This window comes from Dendrobates tinctorius, unplaced genomic scaffold (assembly GCF_039654945.1).
Source record: "Dendrobates tinctorius isolate UK_male_01 unplaced genomic scaffold, ASM3965494v1 ptg000113l, whole genome shotgun sequence".
NCBI classification, from domain to species: domain Eukaryota; kingdom Metazoa; phylum Chordata; class Amphibia; order Anura; family Dendrobatidae; genus Dendrobates; species Dendrobates tinctorius.
The window spans coordinates 1,350,689-1,374,482 of NW_027361781.1; the positions used below are offsets into that span (position 1 = coordinate 1,350,689).

At 43.9% G+C, this 23,794-nt stretch overlaps 1 protein-coding gene across 4 annotated transcripts in view; it reads right to left on the reverse strand.

The window, feature by feature from the left end:
* Nucleotides 1-695: 695 nt before the first annotated feature.
* The window catches only part of LOXHD1 (lipoxygenase homology PLAT domains 1), a 283,627-nt gene continuing 260,528 nt past the window's right edge, over nucleotides 696-23,794 (reverse strand). For all 4 annotated transcript variants that reach the window (XM_073589763.1, XM_073589760.1, XM_073589761.1 and 1 more), the window contains 4 exons: nucleotides 8,227-8,397; nucleotides 7,990-8,128; nucleotides 6,854-7,015; nucleotides 696-1,473 (listed from right to left, as the gene is read on the reverse strand). In XM_073589763.1, the coding sequence (XP_073445864.1) occupies nucleotides 993-1,473; nucleotides 6,854-7,015; nucleotides 7,990-8,128; nucleotides 8,227-8,397 (953 nt within the window). In that variant the 3' untranslated portion in view covers nucleotides 696-992. The remainder of the gene's footprint in view (nucleotides 1,474-6,853; nucleotides 7,016-7,989; nucleotides 8,129-8,226; nucleotides 8,398-23,794) is intronic.

The following is a 23,794-nucleotide window of genomic DNA, read 5'->3' on the forward strand; positions in this document are numbered from 1 at the left end:
GTCAGGGTCTTTCATGTGGCCCCTCGGGAAAATTAATTGCCCACCCCTGCTGTACAGTAGATGGGTGATAAATAATTCAAGTGGGACTACCCCTTTAAGCAGATGTTTAGCCTCTACCCTTTTGAGGCTGATTCTTTTCAGTATATTGTCAGCTTTCTATGTACAAACTTCAAACTGAGCTAGTAGTAGCTTCAGTGTAAAGCATGGGGGAAGAGACAGAATAGCTGCCTGAGCTTCCACTATGGCAGGGGGTGTGAATTTGAGACTACCTCAGACTCCCTATAGGCACTGTAGTTAAAGGAGTAATCCCATAACCAACATTTCAACGATAGTCCAGGCAACTGAAACCCCAATGATCTTGAGAATAATAGCCCAAAGTCCCCTGTGTGAATGTGTTTGGCCACCAAAGTGAAGGGACAGTAAATAAAGCGATGGGCGACCGTGCTCACTACCGTTCCATTCATACTTTGGGACCTTTGATCGAGAGGAGACCTAGTGGTCAGACCCCATCGATGGTACATTTTTGAACAATCCTGTGACAGGTGATCTACATTGCTTCAAGAACAACCATGTTAATCTGCAGTCACCGATCCTTGTTAAGCCCCAGTGGAGCAGTGCTAAAAAAGCCCCCAAAACAGTCCCCAAATATGGAGAAATTTTCAAATAAAAAGTGTAAAAACTCAACAATTCAAAAATAGAATAAGAAATGTACATTCTTTATTAAGCTTTCTGCCTTTGTATAAGGCTTCAGGCTCATTATCCGGTTCAGCAATGTGAGTCATCACTTTCTCCTGTTTTCCGCTAATGTAGCATGAAGCAGCTGGATCTTGGCGCTTGGTAATACAGTGTGAGGTTTAATACATCCATGTCAGTTTCCTATACACATTATACAAAGTCCGTATATAAAAATGCTATAAAATATATTTTGTAATAATTTATGAAATTCGTGGCAGATGATTGGAAACGCGTCACATTGGTTGGTGGCGAGGTCTTTAGTACATCGGGTAGAGTTCTCGCCAAATTTCACTGTCTCCCCTCTTCTTGTCCAACCACTTGCTGCAAGGGAAAATGGTAGTGACACCAGTCGCGGAATTGGTCACCTCTACCCTCTCCAGCAGCCACCCGGGACTGAGGCCAGAGTTGTCATGCTCCACTCGTACTTTCTTCATCTCGCCCAAGTCTAAGGTCTCGATGTAGAAGCGGTTGGTCTTTCCCCGCTCAAATAGGTTCCTCATCTTCTGCTTCAGGGCATGTTTCCCGGAGTCACCATTAGACCCATACATGGTAAGGAAGACATTGGCGTCCGTTCCTGCTCCTTTTTCAAAACCGGTCACTATAATAACTTCATACTTTACTGGTACCAAGCTGCGGGCCCGGCTGGCGAAGCTCTCAATGGTCTTGGCACATTCGAAGACTTTGTAGTCATCTCTCTTGTTGCGCAGGGGAATCTTGGCATTGCAGTTGAAAATGTATCTGAAAAAAAAGAGCAGAACAAATTAAAAATGGAATGGACTATGATGACTTCTTTTTTAGCTAACCGGGCATTTTCCCCAACTCATTCAACAAGAACTAACACTTAATTTTTCCAAGGATGATGCAATTGGGAAAGGGGGGATCTGAAGCTGCAAACCTATTGCCAGGGAATCCACTAAAATGTTTCCATATAATAGCGGATAACACTGGCTCCTTTGTATGATCTCTTTACTATAACTAATAGTGAGGCTCCAGAATGTGGGGTGTGCGCGACCCACACTCCATTCAGACAGAGGTCTACAAAGCCATGTGTATTAGATCGATGGGGGTGTCAGCAGTCAAATTTCCATTCGATTAGGAGATATGAGATCAGGGGATAACGTAAAAACCCTTTAAACCCTCCCACCCTATGATGTACTTCATGAAATGATTGTGAGTGTAAGGAGCGAGATCAGGAGCAGATGCTGGATGTATTGTACAGCCAACATCTGCCTCAAGCAACAATGATCAGTCCTAGCATTGATAGCTGCTGTTAACCCATTAAATGCCGCTGTCAATCACTGACAGTTGTACTTAAATTACACAATCCAATCCAAGCGCCATTCTGATGCCCTACCACACCCCGAGAGGCGATCATGGGGGTGTTGATGACTTGTCATAATAGCCAGGGGGAGGTGGAAGGTCCATCTTCCTACATTGTTGATTTTTCTGTGACATCTAGCCACAGACTGGGCATCATAGATGACAGTGATTTTCTGTATATACTGAAATCCAGTTGTATTAGGGAATATAGAGCAAGCAATTGAATGATCGCAGGTTCAAGTTTCCTATAAAGACTAAAAAAAATGAAAATTAAAAAAGAAAAGTTTATAGAAATATTAAAAAAAACTTTAAAAAAAATAAAATTTCTCCCCCACCCGCTCTGCTTTTCCCCCAGGTGAAAATAAATGTAAAAAATAAAATTAAAATAGACATATTAGGTATTACAGTGTTTGTAAGAGTGTGATGCATCAAAATATAAAATGATTTAATCCATATAGCAATGTGAAAAAGAAAACTGAAACTCTATAATTACTGTTTTTGGGTCCCCGTAACTGTGCTAAAAAAAAGCAATAGGAAGCATTCAAAACATATCTACCCCAAAATGGAATCCAACAAAACTTCAGTTCACCATATAAGGGCTCTTTCACATGTCCCTGTCTCCTGTACGTGTGGTGACACCTAGACCCATTCAAGTGAATGAGTCTGTGCACATATCAGTGTGCTTTGTGAGGCAGTGAGGGGGATCATATGTGAGGGTCAATATGTGTCCTGTCCCCCAGGATGCGGATGGAGTCCTATTAAACCCGCTGGAGTGCCTTGTGTTCACATTAGGACGCCTGTCAGTCACAAGGCAAAATAAAATTAAGTGTGGATTGGGTCCTAGTAGTGACCCAGTCAGATTTTTAGGAAAACCCGGTACGGGCTTTTATTTTTAGAGGGATTTGCAGGTTTGGGGCAAATCCCTCTCTCCACTCTGAGTTTTGGAAGTGGCTCTATGACCACAATTCCATTTAAATCTGTCAATTTTGCTTTGGGTGTGTCAGTTTTGGAGTTTGCAAACTGCAAAGCAGGAGACTCTGTGCAACCTCGGTCTGTGTGGAGCTAACACACAGCCAGGGGCTTCAAGGTGGTTGACACACCCAAGAGACACGGCTGTGTCATTGTCCACGGCAATGGGATGTGAGCACGGACTTTGTATATGGAAACCCGGCTGCAATCCGGAGGATACCACGCCTGTATGTGAGTCTGCAAATAAAGACATGGATTACGTTGAACTTTCTGTGGTCCCTGCCTGTCTGTCGCACTGCACAAACCCCGCTACACTACAGTTTCCACAGACGGTGTGTCCGTGGGCAAAACACGCTGACATGTCCGTTTTTTACCACCAGCACGGGCTGCACAACATCCCGCACATATGCACTCAGATGACACACATGGATGACATCCATGTGACACGCACCGGTGCCTGAGAAGCAGCGCTACAGTAAGCGCTGTTCCCCGGCACCGGGTGCTGAAGACTGCTCTAATCACTCTCCCCTGCTCTGCCGGCGATCAGCGTGAGCAGAGGCAAATGATGAGAATTGTATTCAGGTGATCACAATGACAGCAGGTGGTGGCTGATGGGACTATTATTCCCATCAGCCTACACCTGCTGCCACTAATAACAATGACAGCAAGAGCGGCTGAGAGGAATATTTATAAGTGGTCGCTTGCGCTATAAATAAATAAATGAAAAACCCAGTGTGGGATCCCCTGTATTTTCTATAACCAGCCAGGCAAAACTAACAGCTGGGGGCTGCAACCCTCAGCTATCAGCTATTAGCAAGGCTGGTTATCAAGAATAGAGGGGTCCCCATGCTGTTTTTTTAATTATTTAAATAAATAATTTTAAAAAAGGCCGTGATGTCCCCCTATTTTTGACAACCAGCCTTACTAAAGCTGACAGCTGAGGGCTGATATTTTCAGGCTGGTAAGGGGCCATTGATATAGACCCCCCCAGCCTAAAAACAGCAGTCCGCAGCTGCAAATAAAAGGTGCATCTATGAGATGTGCCAAGTCTGGTGCTTTGCCGTCTCTTCCCACTTGCCCTGGAGCAGTGGCAAGTCGGGTTCATATTTGTGGGGTTGCTGTCATCTTTGTATTGTCAGGTGACATCAAACCCATGGCTTAGTAATAGAGAGGTGTCTATAAGACACCTATCAATTACTAATCCTATAGTATATTGTAAATAAAGACACAGCCAGAATAAATTCCTTTAATAGAAATAAAATAAAACACAGTTTTCCCTTTTTATTTAAACATAAAACAGTTACAGTGGGGCAAAAAAGTATTTAGTCAGTCAGCAATAGTGCAAGTTCCACCACTTAAAAAGATGAGAGGCGTCTGTAATTTACATCATAGGTAGACCTCAACTATGGGAGACAAACTGAGAAAAAAAAATCCAGAAAATCACATTGTCTGTTTTTTTTTTTCCATTTTATTTGCATATTATGGTGGAAAATAAGTATTTGGTCAGAAACAAAATTTCATCTCAATACTTTGTGATATATCCTTTGTTGGCAATGACAGAGGTCAAACGTTTTCTGTAAGTCTTCACAAGGTTGCCACACACTGTTGTTGGTATGTTGGCCCATTCCTCCATGCAGATCTCCTCTAGAGCAGTGATGTTTTTGGCTTTTCACTTGGCAACACGGACTTTCAACTCCCTCCAAAGGTTTTCTATAGGGTTGAGATCTGGAGACTGGTTAGGCCACTCCAGGACCTTGAAATGCTTCTTACGAAGCCACTCCTTCGTTGCCCTGCTGGTGTGCTTTGGATCATTGTCAAGTTGAAAGACCCAGCCACTTTTCATATTCAATGCCCTTGCTGATGGAAGGAGGTTTGCACTCAAAATCTCACGATACATGGCCCCATTCATTCTTTCATGTACCCGGATCAGTCGTCCTGGCCCCTTTGCAGAGAAACAGCCCCAAAGCATGATGTTTCCACCACCATGCTTTACAGTAGGTATGGTGTTTGATGGATGCAACTCAGTATTCTTTTTCCTCCAAACACGACAAGTTGTGTTTCTACCAAACAGTTCCAGTTTGGTTTCATCAGACCATAGGACATTCTCCCAAAACTCCTCTGGATCATCCAAATGCTCTCTAGCAAACTTCAGACGGGCCCGGACATGTACAGGCTTAAGCAGTGGGACACGTCTGGCACTGTAGGATCTGAGTCCATGGTGGCGTAGTGTGTTACTTATGGTAGGCCTTGTTACATTGGTCCCAGCTCTCTGCAGTTCATTCACTAGGTCCCCCCGCGTGGCTCTGGGATTTTTGCTCACCGTTCTTGTGATCATTCTGACCCCACGGGGTGGGATTTTGCGTGGAGCACCAGATCGAGGGAGATTATCAGTGGTCTTGTATGTCTTCCATTTTCTAATTATTGCTCCCACAGTTGATTTCTTCACTCCAAGCAGGTTGGCTATTGCAGATTCAGTCTTCCCAGCCTGGTGCAGGGCTACAATTTTGTTTCTGGTGTCCTTTGACAGCTCTTTGGTCTTCACCATAGTGGAGTTTGGAGTCAGACTGTTTGAGGGTGTGCACAGGTGTCTTTTTATACTGATAACAAGTTTAAACAGGTGCCATTACTACAGGTAATGAGTGGAGGAAAGAGGAGACTCTTAAAGAAGTTACAGGTCTGTGAGAGCCAGAAATCTTGATTGTTTCTGACCAAATACTTATTTTCCACCATAATATGCAAATAAAATGAAAAAAAAACAGACAATGTGATTTTCTGGATTTTTTTTTCTCAGTTTGTCTCCCATAGTTGAGGTCTACCTATGATGTAAATTACAGACGCCTCTCATCTTTTTAAGTGGTGGAACTTGCACTATTGCTGACTGACTAAATACTTTTTTGCCCCACTGTATACTCACCTAATGCCCAATTCCATCAAAGCTCTTGTCTCCTGTAATAAACCAAAAATAAAAAACAACAATATCCCTCACCCCACGCCGGGTTTTTTCAATTATTTATTTATTTACAGCGCAGGCAGCAGATGAGGAATACTCTCATCAGCCGCTCCTGCTATCACTGTTATTAGCGGCAGCAGGTGTAGGCTGATGGGAGTAATAGTCCCATCAGACGCCCGGATGCCCCCTGCTGTCATTGTTATCACTTGAATACAACTCTCATTATTCTCCCCTGCTTGCGCTGACCGCTGGCAGAGCAGGTGAGAATGATGACAGCGTCTTCAGCACCCGGCGTCTGGGAACAGCGCTTACTGTAGCGCTTCATCCCTGGCGCCCGTCCGTGTGGTACTGATGCGGCACACGGTTGCCACACATGTGCCACAAGATTACAAACACGGACACTGTCATGTCCGGTACCGTTGTTTTCTGGTATCAGAAATATCAGGATGTGTGATACGGTATAAAAGAGAGAATTAAATAGCTATGGGTCTCAGAAAATGTTGGCACAAACCCAATTTTTTTTTTTACTAATTTTGGATTTTTTTTTCACCACAAATTATACAGGTTCGTTATCGCCATAATCATACTGACCTGAAGAATTATATCGGAAGTTTTTTTTACTGCACAATGAATGCTGTAAAAATAAAAGCCCAAAAAACAATGGAAGAATTGAAGTTTTTTTCACAACCTCACCACATTTAAAAAAAATTTTTTATGTTTCTCACTACATTATATAGTCCAGCAAAAAAAAACAAGCACTCATATGGCTATGTTGACCTAAAAATAAAAAAGTTATGGCTCTTGGAAAAAGGGAGAGAAAAACGAAAACGCGAAAATCAAAGTTGACCTGTGTCTAATATCTGAGGAAGCATCACTTACTGGTTCCCAAGCTCAGTCTCTGTAATAGTGATCTCTTTCACGTGCCAATAGGAATCTGGTTTTGGTGAAAACTTTCTCCCATCTTTAGGACAATGGCCAACACAGATAGCAGCGATGTCGCCCACGTTCTTGGAGGAGAACTTGAACACATCTGTGGCATTCCTGGCAAAAACAAAATTGTTACAATGAGCAAAGACTAAAAAAAAAAAACTTCCTTCCTTGCAATCAGTAGCTCCAAACATAAAAATAATAGTATCAATACTCAATCTAAAGTAATCATATGATGACTTCTTTTTTAATTTTGCAGGGCAATTTGTAGATTACCGTCTTAGGAACAGAGATGAGTGAATCTTCTGAAATTTGCCAAATTTTTCCCCAAAATTTGATTTGCAGCAAATCGAAAGTACTGCAAGGCCACCACTTGTCGTGAAAACACTCTTAGATGTTCTAGGACTGCATTGTACACTTTTTAATCTCCTTTCTGCAAACATAGCCTTAGTAATATTATAGTGACCTCAGCATGTACAAGTATGGGTAAAGAGACGGGAGCTGCTTATCACTGCTAGGCTGACGTATGCTATCTGTACAGTTTAATCAGTGCTTTATAGCTTTCTCACCCTACCTCTATGACTATGTTGTGAGCTGTGACTTCCTCTCACTTTCCAGGTTCACCACAAAATGTCTCCTGCATTCCCTGCCTCTGCTTTTATACAGGCTGATGTGAAGGCTGCAAAGCATTATTTTGAATCACACACAGCCTTGCCTGAGGTCATGCAAGCCTACTTTGGCTGATGCAATCATCTGCTTTGTATAATATAGTGGTGGACATTTTTGGGGCGATTCTGGTGTATTGAAACTAGTGATGAGCTAGCGTGCTCTGGTAAGGTGATATCCAAGCATGCTCGAGTGCTAACAGAGTATCTTTGGTGTGATCTAAGACTATGTTTGAGTCCCCGTGGCTGAATATCTTGTGGCTGTTCGACAGCCGCAACACATGCAGGGATTGCCATCAGTTTAGATGTGGTTATCCCGAAACCTCATATTACTGACGTTGCTGATGGTCTGTGCTAAATGGCATCAATTTTATATAACATAGATAAAGATGCTAGAAATTTTGGGGCAACCAAAGGACCTACTGAGCAAATCTCCTCTTCTTGGAGGTGTTTTCCAGCATCATCTCCTTAGATCTTCCCTTCTTCCCCTCTAGGATTATCCACACATTGTCCTTGGTTTCAGCATCTTCTCTGTCACTTGTTACAGTCATTATCTCATAAGCTGTAAGAAGCACAAAGCACAACTAAGGTTACCAAAGAACTGCCCCTAACCAAATATGACGACTCTACAACACGTGGCGCATGCGCAGATCCACTTACACGTGCGTTCCTTCAGATCCAGGATATCATTGTTGGCACAGGCGAGCTCTCTTGTGATCTGCTTGTCATCTGCATTCTTGGCCAACCATCGGTCACATTGGAAGCGGAAAGTCTTGTTCATAACCTCATCTTTGACGTCAATGAACTCTAAGTGCCATCCGGGGCCAATGCCTTTAAAAGACACAACGGGTATCATAAATCCAGAGCCCAACAAACCAATTGTAAAAATTATAGTATGAGATCGGAACGAAAATTGTGGTAAAGTGGAAAGTAGACAAGTTTTTGCCAGGATGGAATGGAGCAAGTCAACACTGCTAACCTTCAGATGCCGACTGTGGCGACTACTTTGCCCTGGTGCTATAAATAAAGACTCAACTATTAAATCATAAATGATAAAAGAAGGAACGTCAAACACATTGAGTTTGGGCAGAATTTGCAGAGAATCAAATGTTTATGGTAGTCTCTTGACCCGATGGTGGAAGTCAACGGGAATATGATCATGGGTTCCTGATTTAGAGATGCCTAATCCTGTGTTCTGGTAGGAGAAAACTATTGACAGAGGTAGGTGGTACCAAGACCCCCACCCCCAAACTAAGTTTCCAAAAAATGAAGTGTCAAGTGCCACCTGAACGAGCCTTTGGTTCACAGATATCTCACATGTGACCACCTTTAATCTACTAGCAGTGATGCCTATGGGCTTCCTGGTTCTTCCTGTGGGCACAGTGTTGTGGCATCTCATGTTTGGATATGGAGACCACTACTAATTAGACTGTGTCACAGGTATATACCCATTTACTGTGAGCACTTGCACTTTATTGTTATGTACCCCCGGCTACTTTGTTATGACCCTCACATCACTTTTTAGGTTCCTCCAGGATTATTATGTGTCCCTATTATGAGTTATTCCCTGTCGTTTTATAGATTTTAAAATGTATTTTTCAATAAAATTATAACATTATAATATTAAGAATTTCTGCATGATTCTCTTCTTATCTTGGGATTAAACACTAATTCCTGGGTTGTGGTTAATTATATGTTTAGCGAACTGTCATGCAGCTACTGAGAATTTTGGGACAGCATTTATGATCCCCTTCTGAGGTGTAGAAAAATCTTAGATTGTATCACCTGAAAGCTTCTTGGGCAATAATTGAATAGAAATGGGGAGAGCAGCCAATAGACGACCACTTTCCTTATTCACTATTAAAGTAGAGATGACCAAATTATTCGACGTAAATGGAATTTGGGCCAATTTTTAGCAATTTGCTGAATCAAACAATATGTGATTTGCATTGTGCAAATCACCTAAAATGGCAACCCCCACACATTGCAAAAGATTGCATTAGACACGGAAGAGTGCGGCTGGGCAGGTTTCCCCATAATGTCTTGCAGCTATCACAGATCACACGGTATAGTACAGCCAATCAGTAGGATCTATAGAAACCAGCATAAAAGTAGAAACAGAAAATGCAGCAGCCATTTTGAGGTGAATCTGGACAGTGATAGAACCTCCCAACTCAGAGTTTAACCAGAGAGTTGTGGAGAGAAAGTCGTAAAACACTTAAGAAATTGAACAGTCTGTCACAGCACAGCAGTGAAGAAGATTAGTGTGTGAGGAAGGGAGAATAATGCAAATTAAAATGAGAGAAACCTGAAAATATCATATTTGTCTTTTCATGGCAAAAGTAGGCTTTGGTGTACTTTCAACTTGTGAGAAATTCCTGGCAAAGATCGACAAAGCTTGATAACTTTAACTTAGGGGTGTACTCATATTTGTTGCCAGCAGTTTAGACATTAATGGCTGTGTGTTGAGTTATTTAGAGGGCACATAATATTTATACTGTTATACAAGCTGTACACTGAAGACTTCACATTGAATCAAAGTGTCAGATCTTCAGTGTTGTCCCATGAAAAGATAGGATAAAATATTTACAAAAATGTAAGGGGTGTACTCACTTTTGTGACATACTGCATGCCAGGATGGTGCTCATGATAAAAGACATGTATACCAGGATAGAAAACATATATACCATGATAGGGCCCAGAATAAGGGACATATATACCAGTATAAGGGATGTACATACCTGGATGGGGAATATATATATCAGGATGGGCACCAGGATAATGGACATATATACCAGGATAGGGGATATATATACCAGGATGGAGAACATATACTGTATACTAGGATGGAGCCCAGGATGGGGAACACATACCAGGATGGGGAATATATACTGGTCAAAAAAATAAAGGGAACACCTAGGCTAGTTTCACACTAGCGTTCTTGGGCGCAGCGCCGCCGCTAAGCCCCACCCCCGGCCGCACCCGCTCCGGTCAGTTCCTCCTCTGATCGCATGAGGCTGCATGCGATCAGCGTATCCTATATTTAGCGTTGGATACGCTGATCGTGCCCTGACCGTGCGCTGGTCTGATTTTACTGGCGCTGCGCCCAGCGCACAAAACCGCGCTGTGTTGCATTTTTGTGCTGTGGGCGCAGCGCCAAAAGGGCGCAGCGCCAGCAAAATCAGACCAGCGCACGGTCAGCGCACGATCAGTGTATCCAACGCTAAATATAGGATACGCTGATCGCATGCAGCCTCATGTGATCAGAAGAGGAACTGACCGGAGGGGGCGCAGCCAGGGGCGGGGCTTAGCGGCGGCCCTGCGCTGCGCCCAAGAACGCTAGTGTGAAACTAGCCTCAAACAACAGAATATAACTCCAAGTAAATCAAACTTCTATGAAATCAAACTGTCCACTTAGGAAGCAACACTGATTGACAATCAGTTTCACATGCTGTTCTGCAAATGGAATAGACAACAGATGGAAATTATTGGCAATTATCAAGACACCCTCATTAAAGAAATAGTTCTGCAGATGGGGACCACAGACCACATCTCAGTACCAATGCTGATGTTTTGGTCACTTTTGAATGTTGGTTGTGCTTTCACACTCGTGGTAGCATGAGATGGACTCTACAACCCACACAAGTAGCTCAGGTAGTGCAGCTCATCCAGGATGGCACATCAATGTGAGCTGTGGCAAGAAGGTTTGCTGTGTCTGTCAGCGTAGTGTCCAGAGGCTGGAGGCGCTACAAGGAGACAGGCCAGGATACCTGGAGACGGGGAGGGGGCCGTAGGAGGGCAACAACCCAGCAGCAGGACCGCTACCTCCACCTTTGTGCAAGGAGGAACAGGCGGAGCACTGCCAGAGCCCTGCAAAATGACCTCCAGCAGGCCACAAAGGTGCATGTGTCTGCACAAACGGTTAGAAACCAACTCCATGAGGATGGTCTGAGGGCCCGACGTCCACAGATGGGGGTTGTGCTCACAGCCCAACACCATGCAGGACGCTTGGCATTTGCCACAGAACACCAGGATTGGCAAATTCACCACGGGCACCCTGTGCTCTTCACAGATGAAAGCAGGTTCACACTGAGCACGTGGCAGAGTCTGGAGATGCCGTGGAGAGCAATCTGCTGCCTGCAACATCCTACAGCATGACCGGTTTGTCAGTGGGTCAGTAATGGTGTGGTGTGGCATTTCTTTGGAGGGCCACACAGCCCTCCATGTGCTCGCCAGAGGTAGCCTGACTGCTTTTAGGTACCGAGATTAGATGCTCAGACCCCTTGTGAGACCATATGCTGGTGCGGTTGGCCCTGGGTTTCTCCTAATGCAAGACAATGCCAGACCTCATGTGGCTGGAGTTCCTGCAAGATTAAGGCATTGAATCTATGGACTGGCCCGCCCGTTCCCCAGACCTGAATCCGATTGAGCACATCTGGGACATCATGCCTCGCTCCATCCACCAACGTCACGTTGCATCACAGACTGTCCAGGAGTTGGTGGATGCAGACGCATCCACATACAACGCATGTCCCTGCGTACCCAATGTTAAAGATAGATACGCAGGGAAACGCAGGATGCCTACAGAAGTAGGCAGAGCTTCAGGGAGGAAGAAAGGAGGAAGTAGGCTGCCATCCACAGCCCTCCTGAACGCAAATGTGAACCTAGCCTTACAGACATGAAGAGCGTTTCCATCGTCTCCCTAACAGAGTGATCACAAAGCTGAAGCCCTGTCGTTGTTGGTGTAACAGAATGGTGTGGTTCCAAGTGTCGATGAAGAGGTGGAATCATGGCAGGAGTTGGACAGGAAGAACTTTATGGGTTGATGGGTTATCCTTGACCATATTTTGGAGCTCAAGGTTTGTTAACATGTTGAGAATTTGGTTGTTTAATAAGATAGGTAAAACGTGGGTTGTGGAATCATCTGGGAGATCCTATAGTTGGTAAATCTGCCATCTAGTCCATGTTTTGCCATATAGCACCTTCAGAAATTGTTCTGTTCCACCTCACTCAGGAATAAAATGCAACTGACACTTATGGAACGCGATATAACATGACAATGCAGACTGATAGAATGGTCAGGGTGCGTGGATGACCACCCTTTTAAGTTTAATAGTCCCTTACACACATTATTAATGATGATAATAAGTTCTAGCCATAAATCTTCATCCTTGTAAGGTTTTTCTAGTCCATGTTAAAAAAAAAGTTCTGCAAATTTCTAAACATACTTTATGGTGCAAATCTTTATTAGGCCAGGGTCACACTGCGAGAAACTCGCACGAGTCTTGCACCTTAATACCCGGCACTGCCGCCCACACTCAGGACCGGAGCATGCGGCTGCATGTATTTCTATGCAGCTGAATGCTCCGATCCAAGTGCCGGTGGCAGTGCTGGATACTGAGGTGCGAGACTCGTGCGAGTTTCTTGCAAGTGTGACCCCAGACTTATTTTCAGCATCAGAGTCCTAAATACAATTTACCTGAATTGATATGTTCCCCAATTCTGTATTTGCTAGTGAACTAAAACATTCATGAGGAAAGGTTGAGGAAAGGTTGCAGGATTTGGGAATGTTTAGCTTGCAAAATAGAAGACTGAGAGGAGACTTAATAGCTGTGTACAAATATCTCAAGGGCTGTCACATTGTAGAAGGATCATCTTTATTCTCATTTGCACAAGGAAAGACTAGAAGCAATGGGATGAGACTGAATGGGAGGAGACACAGATTAGATATTAGAAAAAACTTTTTGACAGTTAAGGGGGTTTTACACTAAGCAATATCGCTAGCAATATCGCTAAAACGTCACTGGTTTTGTGACGTTATAGCGATATTGCTAGCGATATCGCTATGTGTGATACTTACCAGCGACCGGCTCCCCCGCTGCTCATCGCTGATCGCGCGAGAATGTCCGGCTCCATTTCTCGTCGTCTGCTTCCTGCTGGGCTTCCTGCTGTGACGTCCAGCGACGCGTGGAGGCGGGCGGGAGGACGCAGGATCGCTGTGTGTGAAAGGTAAGTATCGTGCGCTGCGTCGCTGCTGCATCGCTGTGAGATCTTTCTGTGTGAAAGCTCACTAGCGATCATTTAGCGATGCACCAGCGATCCTGACCGGGTCGGATCGCTGGTTGGATCGCTGGTGCATCGCTAAATGTAAAAGGGCCTTTAGAGTGATCAATGAGTGGAACAGGCTGCCACGAGAGGTGGTGAGTTCTCCTTCAATAGAAATCTTTAAACAGAGGCTGGACAGACATCTGTCTGGGATGATTTAGCGAATCCTGCTTTGAGCAGGGGGTTGGACCAGATGGCCCAGGAGGTCCCTTCCAACTCTACGGATTCTATGATTCTGGAAGTATAAATCCTTTTAGAACAGTCATCACAGATTATTATCATCACTTCCATACAGTGGATATAGAAAGTCTACACACTCCTGTTAATCTGCCAGGTTTTTGTGATATAAAAAAAATATACCAAGAAGAATCATTACAGAATAGATCACTAATCACTATAGAATAGATATATAAAAAGATAGATAGAAATTTGTCAGTGGGAGATATAATTAGTGCTGTTCATGTGTCGTTTTCTGTACTTGTATTTAGGTAATAAAGAAATGAATACATTAGAAAATGGCATGGGGTCCCCCTTATTTTTTTAATAACCAGCGAAGGGAAAGCAGACAGCTGTGAGCTGGTTTTATTTGCCTGGGAAGGTGCTAATAACCATGGAGCTTCGAAGTTTATTAATATCAGCTCACAGTTGTCTGCTTAGCCTTTACGGATTATTAAAAAGGGGGGACCCTAAATAGCAATGTTCTGGGGTCCCCTCTATTTTTAATAACCAGTAAAGGCTAAGCAGACAGCTGCGGGCTGATATTAATAGGCTGGCAAGGTCCATGGATATTGGCTCCTTCCCAGCCTAATAAGACCAGTCCTCAGCCACCCCAGAAATGGTGTATCCATTAGATGCGTTAATTCTGGCACTTAGCCTCAGCTCTTCTTGACTGCCCTGGTGTGTTGGAAATCGGAGTAATAATTTTGGGATTGATGTCAGCTGTAATGTCCGCTGACCTGAAGCCCAGGGGTTAGTAATGGACCCTTCGATAATTAAAAAAAAAAAAATATTCCTAAAAAGCTGCTAGATTAAATATCTGATTGCTATCTATTTCTCTCTCTACCCATATCTATCGATTTGTCTATCGATTTACCTATCTATTGTCATGATCCAGGCTGGATCTGACAAGTTAAATGGACAAAGTGAACTTTTTTTCCTTTGGCTAGGTGCCAAAGTGATGTGATTGCTCCCGGTGGCCATTAGAATTATTACACGTGGTGACGTTCATTCTAAGTTGCCCCAGTCATTCACAAGGAAGCCTGGGTGAATGAAGGAGCTGAACATGAGTCCTGCGCAGCCCAGCCAGAGGGGACGAGTGGCAGCTAGGTGGTCTGCAAGAAGGGCTGGCATGACATGGTGGAGTCACAGTTTATGGTGTTGGCAGGAAGTGCTTGCATTGCTTGGTGGAGTGACGACTATTGAGAGAGTTGCACTCAGCATGCGGGACTTGGTTGCTGAGAGCTGGACTCAAGCATGCTTGAATTTTTGGGCAGGAGCTGAACTCATCTTTGGGACTCTGTTACTGGACAGCTGCAATTGGTGGTGGACTCTGCTCCAAGGCTGCACTATGGTGAAGGATCCAGTTATGGTGATGGATCTGGGTGGAGGAGAAGATGCACGCAGGTGGTGGGCTCTGTTGCTAGGAGCGTACGCAACAGAGCAAAGCTAAGTGGTGTTTCCCCTGTCTTGTCATCTTTCCTCATGTGTGTTTTAGTGCAGTGGTGGGATTAGTTTCCGCACCGACCAATTCCCTAGTGAGGGTTTAGGTCAGGACGAGCTAGGGTTTTTAGGTTCCTGTTGCGCGCCTGGTGCGGAACCGGCATAGGGAACGTTAGGAGTGCAGGGACACTGGCTCAGGAGAGCTCAGGAGGTCTCCACTTCCCTATTCCCTATCGCAGGGCCCATCATTGTCAATGTTTCCCAGGTTTCCCTTATTATTTAAATTCGCCTCACTGGAGGCGGGGTTTCCAGACTACTTTATGTATAACGTGTAATACCTAAATTCGCCAGTTGGAGGCGGCGTATCCAGCTGCACGTTTTATTATTTAAATTCGCCCTACTGGAGGCGGTGTATCCAGGGTCACGTGTGTCATATGGGTTTGCCTTGCGGTACTCGCTGCGTCCAGACACACGTGACCATGACATTATCACCAACCCTACATTTTTTTTTCTGATGAGCTTTGGCCATGTGGAGACCTGTGAGTAATTGCTGCCGGGCCTCACTGAGGTGAGTGGGGAGCGGCAAGGTGTGTTAGAGCCGCTGCAGCAGCAGTTATCAAGGTCTGGGGCCTCTGCTCAGGCAACCAGGAAATCAAAATGGCGGCTCTGGCAAAAAGCCCCTAGAGTCGCTGCTGGGGAGCGGGACTTGTTCATACAGGTGGACGTAACCAGACAGGTGGGTGGAGTTGGTGATCCCCATGGTGCTGTCTGCGGTTCCCCGAGGTGAAGGGGTACATCCCTGTAGTGAGCAGACTGGTGTATAGTCCGGGGGGCTCGCACCAAATCTTCAATACCACCGAAGAAGCCTCCCCCTCCTGGTCGTGTGGAGGCAACCAGAGAGTATTTTTCCTCCATATTCCTGCAGCTCTGGCAAAGTGCCCCCTAGAGTCGCTGCTGGGGAGTGGGACTTGTTCATACAGGCGGACGTACCCAGACAGGTGGGTGGAGTTGGTGATCCCCATGGTGCTGTCTGGGGTTCCCCGAGGTGAAGGGGTACGTTCCTGTAGTGAGCAGACTGGTGTTATAGTCTGCGGGGCTGACGCCAAATCTTCTATACCACCGAAGAGGCCGCTGTTATGATTGAGTCACCGTAGGAGGCAAAAATAGAAATGCTAGCTAAGTCCAGAAAACCAGAGAAGTTGGCAGCTATCGGATTGCAGACCCCTGAACCTATCAACACAACTAGCAGTAGCCGTGGGGGGCTCCTACGATGCCCTAGGCCCCTCGATCACAGCCGGAGGACTACATAGCCTAAAGACAGAAAGGGAAATCTAAACTGCCCCAGAGCAGACCCCAAAGCAAAAGGCAGCCCCCCACATATAATGACGGTGAAGCAAGAAGAAAGAACAAAACACAGACAGAAAGATAGACTGAGCAAAGATGGGGCCCAAGCTAGCTTAGATAGGAAAGGACAGGAAGGCTGCTGTCTGCAATCCGAGAAAAACCCTATGAAAATAAGAGCCAACAAACTGACAGTAAAAAAGGCCCTGAAGACGCTAGGCTTCAAAAAAGGCTATGTCAGTACTCAGGAATATTCTGAAGACAGAGCAACAGGCAAAAGGAGATTCAGCTCACACCAGCAGGGAATGGCAGAATCCAGAAAAGCAAGGAAAACAAAACACTAATGCAAAAAGGCAAAGCAGAAATCTTAGCTTTAGATGAGCAGGAATCAGACTGGTTTCCTAGAAGTCCACAGAGAAATCACCCGCAGGGCAGAAGGGCGTCGGCAGCCTTATATCCAGTCATTAACTCCACTCAGCCAGTCATCATCATCAGCCCCAGGTGTTTGACAATCAGGCTCACTACCTTTCTTCACCAGAAGAGGGAGTTCCTCGGGCCTCAGTAGTGAAGGGGAAAATGAACTCACAACAGGCCGCCCCCTCCTGGTCGTTTGGAGGAAGGCGTCCAGCGAGTGTATATTTCCTCCATATCCCGGTCCCTTCACCTCCAGGTGTGAGCAGCAGGTGTGCTGCGGGGGAGTAGGGACAAATCTCACCCCTCGCCATTAACCAACCCTGGGAGGCGCAGACCTCATGGTGAAAGTGTTGGAGGGTGGTGTCCCTTGGTGAATAGCGGGGGTGTGAGTGTGGTGACACAGGGGGACGCCTCTGTCGTCGAGTCCAGAAGGAGTTCACCAAATATATGACAAACGAATGTGTGCAATAAACGTTCAGGTCCGGACCTGTGGGTGAACGAGCATGTATGGGTGGCCACCAAAAAACATCTTGTGGAAGTGTGTTGTGGAGTCTGATCAGCTCATAGCAAATATACACATACATAAACTCGTTCCCCAGGTCTTCGCTGTGGAGATGAGTGGTGCCTCCAGAACACATATTGCCAATACCAGCGGTGCGTTTGTCATTAACCTGAAGTGTCAGGTAGTGGTGGGGTGAACTCAGGATCGGGGCGTCCCCGCTGTAGATGTTTCCCTAATGAGGAGTGGTCTTGAGGGTCCAGAGGCCCCTCATTAAGGAGGGGGTACTGTCATGATCCAGGCTGGATCTGACAAGTTAAATGGACAACGTGAACTTTTATCCTTTGGCTAGGTGCCAAAGTGATGTGATTGCCCCTGGTGGCCATTAGAATTATTACACGTGGTGTCTTTCATTCTAAGTTGCCCCGGTGGTGGTGAGTGGTATCGCACCTTAGTTTTAGGGTTAATGTGCACGCAATTACAAATCAGGTGTTAGGCTCTATAAAAGGGAGCCAGGTGGGTTCAATCACGGTTGGTGAAATTGAATGTGTGTTAGTCATTCACAAGGAAGCCTGGGTGAATGAAGGAGCTGAACATGAGTCCTGCGCAGCCCAGCCAGAGGGGACGAGTGGCAGCTAGGTGGTCTGCAAGAAGGGCTGGCATGACGTGGTGGAGTCACAGTTTATGGTGTCGGCAGGAAGTGCTTGCATGGCTTGGTGGAGAGACGACTATGGAGAGAGTTGCACTCAGCATGCGGGACTTGGTTGCTGAGAGCTGGACTCAAGCATGCTTGACTTTTTGGGCAGGAGCTGAACTCATCTTTGGGACTCTGTTACTGGACAGCTGCAATTGGTGGTGGACTCTGCTCCAAGGCTGCACTATGGTGAAGGATCCAGTTATGGTGATGGATCCGGGTGGAGGAGAAGATGCACACAGGTGGTGGGCTCTGTTGCTAGGAGCGTACGCAACGGAGCAAAGCTAAGTGGTGTTTCCCCTGTCTTGTCATCTTTCCTCATGTGTGTTTTAGTGCAGTGGTGGGATTAGTTTCCGCACCGACCAATTCCCTAGTGAGGGTTTAGGTCAGGACGAGCTAGGGTTTTTAGGTTCCTGTTGCGAGCCCGGTGCGGAACCGGCATAGGGAACGTTAGGAGTGCAGGGACACTGGCTCAGGAGAGCTCAGGAGGTCTCAACTTCCCTATTCCCTATCGCAGGGCCCACCATTGTCAATGCTTCCCAGGTTTCCCTTATTATTTAAATTCGCCTCACTGGAGGCGGGGTTCCCAGACTACTTTATGTATAACGTGTAATACCTAAATTCGCCAGTTGAAGGCGGCGTATCCAGCTGCACGTTTTATTATTTAAATTCGCCCCACTGGAGGCGGTGTATCCAGGGTCACGTGTGTCATATGGGTTCACTTGCGGTACTCGCTGCGTCCAGACACACGTGACCATGACATCTATATCTGTATATAAGATTATTAGTTAGAAAAATAGCTTTAAATTGCATTGAGATTACAGTATGTAAAAGATGATGCTAAAAATGCATTACATACGGATGTCACACAGATGCTAGTTGAGAAAAATCGCATTGTACTCGCATGACACTTGTTCTACTTTTTTGATCAACATGGGACCGATCTTTTATACGCTAGTGTGACTCCAGCTTTATACTAATGTTACCTAGTAAGTCAGTAAACGACCACCATCATTTATACGGATTTTGATTAAGCCCATATAAAATTTAGATGTTCTAGGAGGATTTAATACAGAAATCACGGTCCGTAAACAGCTTACAACACAGTAAAGAGATCTCATTGGGGAATGTTATCAGTCAGGAGAAGGATACAAAACATCTTCCCAGGCATTAGATATACGATGGACCACTGTGAAGACATCATCAAGAAGTGGCTTAAATTTAGCACAACAGTGACATTATCTAGAACTTGCAGTCCCTCAAAAATTGATCAAAAGACAAGAAAATGATTTGTCCAGAAGGCTGCCAAGAGGCATACAGCAACATTAAAGGAGCTGCAGGACTTCCTGGCAAGCATTGTTCACATGCAGTTAAAAACCAATCTCCTGTATTCTTCATATGTCTGGCCTGAGGGTGGCAAGATGGAAGCATTTTCTTACAAAGAAACACATACTGTAAGCCCGATGTGATGCTAGTCACTACTCACGGATAAGCTGTGAGGCTTGGTAGTCAAGAGGTCCGAGGTGAAAGCCAAGAGCGTACAGGTACTGTCACACTTAGCGATGTACCAGCGATCCCGACCAGCGATATGACACGGTCAGGATCGCTGGTGCATCGCTAAGTGGTCGCTAGTGATCTGCCACACAGGCAGATCTCACCAGCGACATAGCAGGGGACGGGGGTCGTTACTTACCTGTCACACTAGGCGATCCTGACGTCCTCCCGCCCGCGTCCACGCTCGTCGCTCGTCTCTCCACAGGAAGCCACAGCAGGAAGCTGATGACGAGAAACGGTCCAGGATATTCTCGAGCGATCAGCGATAATCAGCGGGGGAGCCGGTTGGAGGTAAGTATCAGACACAGCGATATCGCTAGCAATATCGCTATAACGTCACAAAAACCAGTGACGTTACAGCGATATTGCTAGCGATATCGCTTAGTGTGACAGGCCCTTACATCATAGACAGAGGGATGAGACAAAGGGGTAGTCAGGGAACAGTCCAACATCAAAATTTCAAGAAGGTGGTGGATCACAATGAAAGGGCTAGGCAAATGGATGGTTAAGACAAATCCTAGGATGAGAGCCAAATATCAGACTACCAGACAAGGAGAACAGAGCAAGCGCACAACTCATGAGCAAATCTATTGACTGGAAACAATCAAATGCAGAGAGGTGGTTAAATAGCCAGTAATTACCCTGGACAAAAGACACATGGATGAAGCCCCGATACACCATGGTCTCAATTGGATGGCTAAACAGTCACTCCAGATACCGATAGCTCAGCATGCCCCAGCAATCGGTTGAATGGCTGAGATGTCCATTACCATACTGATAGCTCGGCAAGCCTCATTCCTTCATTGGCTGGCAGAACTATCATTCACTACGTCCAGACACTCATATAGGAGGAATCGTGACACCAGGTTACATTTTGCCAAAAAAACTACATCAAGTCTGCATAAAGCATGTGGTAAAACTTGCTATGGTCTGACAAAATTGAACTTTTTGGCCAGAATTCCAAAAGTATGTTTAATTCAATGTCATCACCTAAAGTACACCATGCCTACAGTGAAGCATGGAGATTGAAGGATTAAACTTTGGGAATGTTTTTCGACAGCTGGAGCATATGTCTAGTTGGAGGCAATTATGAACACTTCCAAATATCAATCAATTTTGAATCAAAACCTTCAGGCCTTTGCAAAAAAAGCTGAAGATGAATTTCACCTTTCAGCACAACAACGACCCTAAGTGACCTCAAAATCAACAATTGAATGGTTTCACCAGAAGAAGATCAAAGTTTTGGCCTAGCCAGATCACAGACCTTAATCCAATTCAAAATCTGTGAGTGACCTGAAGAGGGCGCTGTTCACTGGAGATGCCCTCACAAACTGACAGATATGGTGAGCTACTGCAAGGAGGAGTGGGCTAATAGACATGCTGATAGACTATGACCCAAAAGGACTGAACGCTGTCATACAGTAAAATGAAAGGGTACTTCATCAATGTATTTCAGGGTGTGCACATGTATGCAAACACATTAATTTAGTTCTTTATTTTTCTTCTACACCAGAAAAGATTTCAGTTTCTTTCGCAATAGAAAAAGATCTGAAATTATTCTTTTTGGTATGATTTTTTTACATGATAAAGTCCTGGCATTTTAACAGTAGTGTGTAGACTTTTCATATCCACTGAAGAGAGTATAGCTGGGGAGGTTTGTCGATGACCATACTAATTATAATTTCATCTGATTCCTTGAGATCAATACCTAACACATACTGGATAAAGAGATTATTATATTTCCCTACATATTATTATATATTCTTACATATTGATCATTACTGTAATACTGTCATTATGAAATTATTAGTCTTACATGACATTATTAGTATACATATTATTACTACTACATATTATGTATTTGTAAAATGTTTCAATCCAATTTAAAAATCTTGAACCGTTTGGCTTCTGCAGCCTCTATGTATCTTAGTACATAGCAGGCAGCCTAATGAATAACTCTTTACATGAGACGTTATTGCAAAAGTGATTTGGTTTAAGCCAAAAATAAAAATCAATTTCTTAAAATCGGAGAGCCCCTAAAGGTATCCATAAAGTCTTCAAAATTAAAGAGGAATTATCCCACTGATTAACAGCAAGCGCACGATTTGTAAATTAAAATCTGAATAATAATCTCAGTGTTTGAAACTTTATATTCAACTTTAAAATGTGCATTTATTTGGACATCTATATGGGGCCTGCAAATGTCCTCAGAACATTTAAAAGGAATCTGTTACCAAGTTTTTGCCACCTAGTCTGAAGTAGCATAATGCAGGGGCAGAGACCCTGATTCCAGTGATGAGTCACTTACTGGGCTGTTAGCTGTAGTTTTCATAATCTCTTACTGATAAAACTGATTTTATCATATCACTGGAGGACAGAAAGCTGTCAATCAGTGGTGTGGGTGGGGTTATACAGAGCTCAGCATTCATAGAACTGCTAGATCTTCAGCAGATAAAACAGTGATTTTATTAAAACTACAGCAAGCAGCCCGGTAAGTGACATATTGCTGGAATCAGTGTCTCAGCCTTTATCATGCTTTCAGATTAGCAGTTATATTCCTGTACATGGGGCAGTATTATAATAGTTATAATCTTGCACATAGGGAAAGTATTATAGTAGTTATATTCTTGTACATAGGGGTAGTATTATAGTAGTTATATTCTTGTACATAGAAGCAGTATTATAGTAGATATATTCTTGTATATAGGAGCAGTATTATAGTAGTTATATTCTTGTACATAGGTGCAGTATTATAGTAGTTATATTCTTGTATATAGGGGCAGTATTACAGTAGTTATATTCTTGTACCAAGGGGCAGTATTATAGTAGTTATATTCTTGTACCTAGGGGGCAGTATTATAGTAGTTATATTATTGTACCTAGGGGCAGAATTATAGTAGTTATATTCTTGTACCTAGGGGCAGAATTATAGTAGTTATATTCTTGTACCTAGGTGCAGTATTATAGTAGTTATATTCTTGTACAAAGGGGCAGTATTATAGTAGTTATATTCTTGTACATAGGGGCAGTATTATAGTAGCTATATTCTTGTACATAGGGGCAGTATTATAGTAGTTATATTCTTGTACATAGGGGCAATATTATAGTAGTTAAATTCTTGTACATAGGAGCAGTATTATAGTTGTTATATTCTTGTACATAGGGGGCAGTATTATAGTAGTTATATTCTTGTAGATAGGAGGCAATATTATAGTAGTTATATTCTTGTACATAGGAGCAGTATTATAGTTGTTATATTCTTGTACATAGGGGGCAGTATTATAGTAGTTATATTCTTGTAGATAGGAAGCAGTATTGTAGTAGTTGTATTCTTGTACATAGGAGCAGTATTATAGTAGTTATATTCTTGTACATAGGAGCAGTATTATAGTAGTTATATTCTTGTACATAGGGACAGTATTATAGTAGTTATATTCTTGTACATAGGAGCAGTATTATAGTAGTTATATTCATGTACATAGTGGCAGTATTACAGAAGTTATATTCTTGTACATAGGGGCAGTATTATAGCAGTTATATTCTTGTACATAGGGGCAGTATTATAGTAGTTATATTCTTGTATATAGAGGGCAGTATTATAGTATTTATATTCTTGTACATAGGGGCCGTATTATAGTAGTTTTATTCTTGAACATAGGGGCAGTATTTTAGTAGTTACTGTATATTATTGTACATAGAGAACAGTATTATAGTAGTTATACTCTTGTACATAGGGGCAGTATTATAGTAATTATATTCTTGTACATAGGAGCAGTATTATAGTAGTTTTATTCTTGCCCATAGGGACAGTATTATAGTAGTTATATTCTTGTACATAGGGGCAGTATTATAGTAGATATATTCTTGTAGGTAGGAGCAGTATTATAGCAGTTATATTCTTGTACATAGGAGCAGTATTATAGTAGTTATATTCTTGTACATAGGGGCAGTATTATAGTAGT